The 7,436-nt window shown below is 43.7% G+C and overlaps 1 protein-coding gene across 1 annotated transcript; it reads left to right on the forward strand.

Annotated features, from left to right (window-relative positions):
* Positions 1 to 2,375: 2,375 nt before the first annotated feature.
* On the forward strand, positions 2,376 to 3,485 carry LOC132374078 (transmembrane epididymal protein 1A-like). The gene has a single exon (XM_059937575.1). The coding sequence runs from the start codon at positions 2,376 to 2,378 to the stop codon at positions 3,276 to 3,278; it is 903 nt and encodes a 300-aa protein (XP_059793558.1). The 3' UTR covers positions 3,279 to 3,485.
* The last annotated feature ends 3,951 nt before the right edge of the window (positions 3,486 to 7,436 follow it).

Here is a 7,436-nt window from a genome sequence, read left to right on the forward strand (position 1 = left end):
ATTCTCCCTTTGAATCTCCTCCCTCTGAGCATTGAGCCCTACAAAGCTCTCCCAGTATTTTGATAATTCACCAAAAGGGAGAAGGAGACAGAAGATAAATATGCTTATTTCTGTGCAACCATATCATGCCCTTTTACTTTCACTTTAATAGGAAATTAAGTTCAACACACTGTTTTTTCAGATGGGGTGTATGACATGCAGCAAATCAAGAGAGAGCAGGAGTAAGAACCCAGATTTCTGACTTCTAGTTGATGCATTTTTCACTTCTTCATGCTGTCTTCTTAGAACTGTGTTTCTATATCTCAGTGGTAACTGTGGTCCAGATTATGGAATTACAGATGATTTGTAATGTTCTTCTTTTTGCTAGTGTATTTTATCTGATTTTTCCACAGTGACTATACATTAATTGAATAAAAAATACCTAACGTAAACATTTTAAATTAGAAAATTCCCTCAGAAAGCTGAATTAAGCTTTGTTTTTCTAATTTCCCTTCACACTCAAATCCCTTGCCCCACCAAACCTCTCAACAGCAAGAAGAAATCTGAATTACTGTCATCCTCAATGGCAGAAAGAGATTTAACTTTCTCTGGAATTAAGCAGACTTGCGGAAGTGTAGGTAGTTGGGTAGGAGTGAGGTCTCAGAGGCAGTGCTGTGACCTGTGTGTAAGTTCTCCTCCTCTTCACTAGGGGCACTGTCAGCCTACAGGTGCTGCCTCTCTGCTCCACAGCATTACTTGTACTGTAAGGACAGATGATTACGCAGAAGACTGTGATGTCAGTACCATTCACATTGAGCAGTGAACTTCTCCCCTCAGCATTATTATCACCCCCAGAGAAATTCCTATTCCATGTACCTCCCACAGTAAACCCAGGACGTTTGTGAGCTTCACATTATCTGTACTTTGTTCTTCACCATCCTCTCTGCCTTATACTCAGCTGGCTATTACCCAATACGTAGGACTCTGTCTTCTGAGGTGCATTAGACACTAGTGGAGTCATAGATAAATGAAGCTGATGGGCTAATTCATGTTAAAATCCAAATGGCCAACACTAGCTCACTGGAGTCACTCCTCTCAACAGTATGTACATTTTAGGGATTACACCTTAATCCCTTGTATCAGGGATAGATCAGGGGAATATGGATTTCTCAAGGATATTAGACCTTATACATTTGTAGTGAAGAAGTCTTTGGAGGACTCTTGCCTCTCTGTATGATAGGGTGGAGGTCATTTCAGCTCAATGTGGCAGCAGTCAGGAAGAAGTATATTACACGAAGTTGGGGAAGAGCAAGGACAAACTGCAGCTTATGAAGATAGGCTGAAGCCTCTGTCTTCCTCTCATCACCTCATACTTCAGTGGCAGGTGGCCTGCAGAAGCAGCTGGTGCCCTTTGCACAAAGAGAAGCCGAGGAAGCTTGTAGGCCTGGCTGCCCATGCCAAGTAGGTGAGCCAGCAGATCAGTAACTGAATGCGTGAACTGCAGTGGTGCCCAGTACCCTACATCTTCAGAGTGTCTTACGTTGATGCTTCACTTCTATCTTCAGATTCTCATGTAAACTTCTCTTACAGCCAACTCAATCTGGAACCATATAGCGAAGGTAACTCTAGGAAACATGGCTCAAGCTTAGTTAGGTTGACACAGTATAAAACACCCACTGTCCCTAAAATCAGTTTCAAAAAGTAGCTTTTCCGATCCATTTACTGGCCAGTAGGGATGTTGAAGTAGGGAGCCAAAGGTGGGGAGGTAAAGCGATAAGGGGAGGGGAGGAAGGGAGCTTTCTTGGTGATCCTCAAAACGTGTCTATAAAAGAAGAGTAGAAAAGCCAGACGTGTGAAACATGCTCATATATACAAATGTTTTTAAATATTTGTGTCCAGGAGGAAAGCATTGCAATTGGTTCAAAGTTATATCTGAGAGATACCAAAGGAAACGCGAGGATTTGTGAGTGCCCAGGCTTCCTCTGGAGACCATGGCAACACCTAACCCCATCCCATGCTTCTGTAGCCTTCTCTGAGTGATGGGCAGTACCAGGGGAAGGAAGCCATAGGAGAAAGGGACAAATATGACCAGAAGTGCCCCAAGGGCCCTAGACGGGAGCCGCTAAAGGCACATTCACCAGCTTTCTTCTTTGGCAGAAGCCAGTTAGTTCCCAATGTCCCAGAATGGAATGGAACAATGAGGCTTTACACCACCAAGGTCGTAGGCTTGTTTCAAGAAGCACTTCCTCTCTGTGGGGGAGCAGTGGGTGGGGCGAAATGATAAAAGTTGGTGGAATGCAATTCTTTCCAAAGTCCAGATCTTCAAGTGGCCCCAGAAGGTGTGGACGTGCTTTGGTTTTACTCTTCTCACCTTCCTTAGAGGGATTTCTAGTTCAATGGGAACCTTTATCGGTCACGTGTACCCAGGGCTGTTTCTACTCTCATATGGACTGTATCAAGCGGTAGTGGTCTCCAAAGCTGTGATATTCAGTGACTCTTTCCTGTATCCTTCATCCCCTCCCAGGAATAAGGGGAGATGGGCCAGGCTGTGGAAAATGTCCTACGGTGGTTTGCTGAAGACGCTGGCTGGCTCTGGCTTGATAGTGTACGAGATCAGCTGCGTGAAGAGAGGGCTGATACTGATGAACAGGGAGCTGCCACCGAGATTTATGTACGGCAAAGAGTGGCAGCACCTCACCATGTTCATCCTTCTCACCCTCAATGGCTGTGTAGAGGTCATGAGCAAGAACTTGCTGCCTCAGCGCTGTGTGTCCCTAGAAAAAGGGACCCTGGTGCTGACTTTCTATGTGCTCCTGCTGTTGTTGGTGTCACATGTTCAGGACTCAGCAGGAGTGGAGCTACAGGTTCACTCTCTGCTCATCTTGGTGGTGTTGCTGCTGATGCTGGTGTTGACCGTACAGCTGTGGGCTCCTGACACATTTCAACTCTCGGTGATTGAGACCTTTCTGTTTCAGATCATGGGCTCCTGGCTGGTACAGGCTGGCTTCATTCTGTACAAACCAGTCACTGGCTACCCGTGGCAGGACGATGACATCAATGACATCATGTTTGTCACCACCTTCTTCTGCTGGCATGTGATGATCAATGCTTTGTGCCTGTTGGGAATCTACGGCGTCTCTTACTTTTGGCATTGTTGTTACCGTCCCAGCTGGAAGCTGACGGGGTCCAGAGAAGCTCCATGTTACACGAGCACCGCGGGACCCCTCTACAAATTGCTGCAGGAAGTGGAGCAGGCAGAGAAAGATGACCAGGCTCTCCTTTCAAAGAGCTCACCCTGAGACAGGGCGTGGAATGCCTGGTTCCCTGTCCACCCCATCTGTGTCCTTGTGGGTTCTCTCAGACATGTGCATTGTGCCCTCCTTGGTCCCCAGTAAAGTTAACGGCTGTGAAGGCGAGCAGCTGGTCTCCCTCTGCTGGCACATCTCCTGTCCCCGAACCTCTGACCGCTGAGGAGACAAGAAGGGGATGCTAATGGGATTGCTGGGCTCGGGGGAGGGGGTTAAGAGGATCAGGGGGATAGGCAAGTGTGCAAGGAGCGCTATGGTGGGGGAGAGAATGCAATAGAAGGGGGGCCTCTGAAGGGGAGAGTGGAGAGTCCAGCAGGCATTTCGTCACCAGATGCTTCTCCAGGAACAAGTGATTGCCTTTTATCTGACAGAATACTGATTTCTCACAACTCCAAACTGGAATCATTCAAGTCTCATCCTGACAAAGAATAGTGGGTATTTCTGTTTGCTCAGCAAAGTGGCACCACCATGTGGAAGTAGCATCAACAGAACTTATAATTAATTTAAACTGGTTGAAATTACACTCTTTTGCCAACCCTCCTCCCCACCTGCCCCTCCCCAACAGTTTTTAAGGATTGGCTTCATTTCAGATTCAGATTAATAAAGTGAAACTTTATTAATGCTTTACTATTGTAACATTTCAAGTTTTCAGATTTTAAATTTTTATAGAATTTAAATTCTCTATATCTCTCCAACTTCCTATTTTATTGCTCCTATTCCTGTCAGAGCTTACCTATTTCACCACCACTACCACTGCACATATAATTTATTAGATCCTCTCCTTGGGTCTTTGCAAATTTTACTGCCTTGCATCTCACAGAAAGCCATCCCACAATCACATTTTTGCCATGTTTTTGGGTACCCAGCATAAAACCCACCTTCATCCTGACCCCATTGAGCACCTCCAAGGAGGCCTTCTTCAAGAACTCTTACTGACTCCCTTGTTCTGGAACTCCTAGGCACTTATACTATACCTGCCGTGTTAATCTGCTCATATAGCTCAACCCTATGTGATAGGCACGTAGACATATTTTGCTTTGTTCTATTTCTGAAATCATTTTCTCTGGGGAGGTTTTTCCTTACCACCTCAAGTGTAGTCTTCTAAGGGGTAAGGACTTTGTCATATTCAAGTTACATAATTTCCTGTGTATGCACCAAATATGTAGCATAGGTGATGCTGAATAAAGGCTTATTTTTTTAATTTAATTTTTAAAAGAAGGATATTTATTTATTTATTTATTTTTGGCTGCATTGGGTTTTCGTTGCTGTGAGCAGCCTTTCTCTAGTTGCGGCGAGCGAGGGTTACTCTTTGTTGCAGTGAGTGGGCTTCTCAAAGCGGTGGCTTCTCTTGTTGTGGAGCATGGGCTCTAGGTGCGCAGGCTTCAGTAGTTGTGGCTCATGGGCTTTAGAGCGCAGGCTCAGTAGTTGTGGTGCATGGGCTTATTAGCTGCTCTGCGGCATGTGGGATCCTCCCGGACCGGGGCTTGAAACCGTGTCCCCTGCATTGGCAGGCTGATTCTCAACCACTGCGCCACAAAGGAAGTCCCCAATAAAGACTTATTTGTTTCCAGAATCTTCGCTTACCTGTTCTTTCGAAATGTGTTGCTGGATAGGCCCCAGGTTCTGGGAACCTCTGGAAGACACCAACAGTCCTAAAGCATGAGTCACCTCCTTAGCAATGGGCCCACTCTCTTCCTCATTCTTAAAGGAACAAGGTATGATGTTATAAGAAAAGGAATGAACCTATTTAAAAATAGGTTATAATTAAAGGAATGGAAAGAGTATTTATTCTAACACTAACAAAAACAGAGCTGGAGTGACTATTTCAATATCAGACAAAGTACATTTCAGATAAAAGAATACTACGCAAGGACAAAGAAGATCCTTTCATGATGATAAATGGGTCAATTAATTGAAGGACATGACAATCCTGGGAAAAGCTAAATTATAGTAATAGAAAGAAGACCACTGGTCAAGTAGACCTCCCATTGAGCTGCAGTAGTACCTTTGTTGTTGGCTCTCATGCAATGCTGGGGATGTGGGAAGTCAAAGGAGGGTAAAATTGGACTTCCCACCATTCTGGAGCATAAAGGTTTGAACTGATTTTATTTAAAAGAAGAAACAAAAGAACTCTTATTAAATCCTAAATGTTTGGTTGTGAAGCAATTCATAAAAATTACATACAAAAAATTTTGTTTGTTAAAGTGAGAGTTGGAACAACTCAAAAGTCATCAAGGGAGAGGAGATTTGTTACTATCAATCCCTCCAGGCTTATCTCAGGCATTTTTCCCATCTTATTAACCTCTAGTCCAACTTGCCTGATTGCAGTTCCTAAACTGCACCATCCTCTTTCTTATTTTAGGATTCTATACAGACCTAGAAGTTGTTCCCCTCCTATTTTGCCTAACTAACTTTCTCATTTCTGAAAACTCAACTTGATGTCATTTTCTGGAAGAAGTCTTTCCTTATCCTATTTCTTAACTAATTAGGGTTTCTCTGCAGTTATCACTGGGATCACTCATCACAATTCTATAAAAATAGCAAGAATACTGGCTAACCCTTTTATAACACTTATTATTGCCAAGAACAGTTCTAAGATGCTTTACTTGTATTAACACACTTAATTCTCACAATAACCCTATGTGATAGGCACAATTATTATTTCCATTCTACAGATGAGGCACAAAGTCACTTATGCAGGATCCTCCAGTTAGAAACTGACAGATTCACATCCAGGCAATTTGGTTCTAACATCTGTGACTCCATTTTCTGTCTTGCCCTCAAAAATGTAGGTGCCATGAGGGCAGATCATATGCTGCATATTCATTACTGTATCTCCAGCACCTGGCAAAGTGCCTGGCACACAGTGGATTCTCAAAAAGTGCGTTGAATGAACAAATGAATGAATGAATTAATTAAGTAGTTGAATAAATCTATACTATGGACAAACAACATAAGGAAGTAGTTTTGTAAAATGTGAGATCTCAAAGTGCTTGAGACTAGTCATTACCTACCTTTTCTGGCTCCTTGAACAGAATGCACTGTGCTCACATCCTCTCTAGGTGGGACTGGGCGTGGCTTTGCTCCCAGGACCTGGAGTTCTTGCTAGCCTAGACCCCAGGCTAACACAAACATTGAAACCAAACAGAACCCTGCGAGGCCTTCCTAGGGACAGAAGCTTTAGGCTCCTAGGCCTTCCCTGAGTTCCAAAGAAAAAATTTAATCAGAGAAGTGAGAAAATGCAGAAACAAAGGAAAAGAGTCAAGCAAGAAAAAATAATAGTAGTTTATCCATACAACAAAGTCAAGGACCTTCAGTTCCTCTTCAAGGGCTATAGATAATACTCTGAGCCATATCCTTGAGTTGTTTTACAGATGCTAAAACCCCCACCAGGTGAAAGAAGTTAACTGCATGCTGCCCACCAGCACGTAGACCCCAGACCAATTGGAACCAGAAGGTTGATGATGTTGACTCCAATTACCTCATCACCAACCAATCAGAATATCCCCTAGCTGATCAGGTAGCCTGCGACCCTCTCCCTCACCTTGTCTTTAAAAATCCTTCCCTGAAAGCCAATGGGAGTTCAGGTCTTTTGAGCATGAGCTGCCCATTCTCCTTGCTTGCTCTGTGTTGGATGCCTTGCAATAAAGGCTGTACTTTCCTTCACCACAACCCAGTGTCAGTAGACTGGCTGTACTGCAGGTAGGTGAGAGGGCCCAGGTTTGGTTCCTTAACAGCATGACACAAAGCAGTAAGCTCTGCAGCTTCTTACCTGGGTTAACCCCTGTAGCTAAAATATCAACAGGGAAGAGGAGTAAATAGAGAAGTGACTTACTTTCCTTGTTATTGTGTGCTTCATGGTAAAGATAGTCTTCAAATTCTCGGCACTTATGGGGATTAGACATAAATCTGCGATACTTACAAAAGCTCTTGATAAAGCTGATCATCTTTAGCCAGGCTCTCTTTTGGGGAAAGAGAAAGGAGTATCACATATTCATTAACATAGCTTGCTGTTCACTGAGAGTCTATTATGTGCCAGAAACTTGACATTCATTACATTTAATCCTCACCACATCTCCTTTAAAAGAATGTTTTAGCTCCAATTTAAAGGTGAGGAAACTCAGGTCAAAGAACTTGTATAATCTTCCC

The sequence above is a fragment of the Balaenoptera ricei genome, chromosome 1, assembly GCF_028023285.1.
Source record: "Balaenoptera ricei isolate mBalRic1 chromosome 1, mBalRic1.hap2, whole genome shotgun sequence".
In the NCBI taxonomy this organism is placed as follows: Eukaryota; Metazoa; Chordata; class Mammalia; order Artiodactyla; family Balaenopteridae; genus Balaenoptera; species Balaenoptera ricei.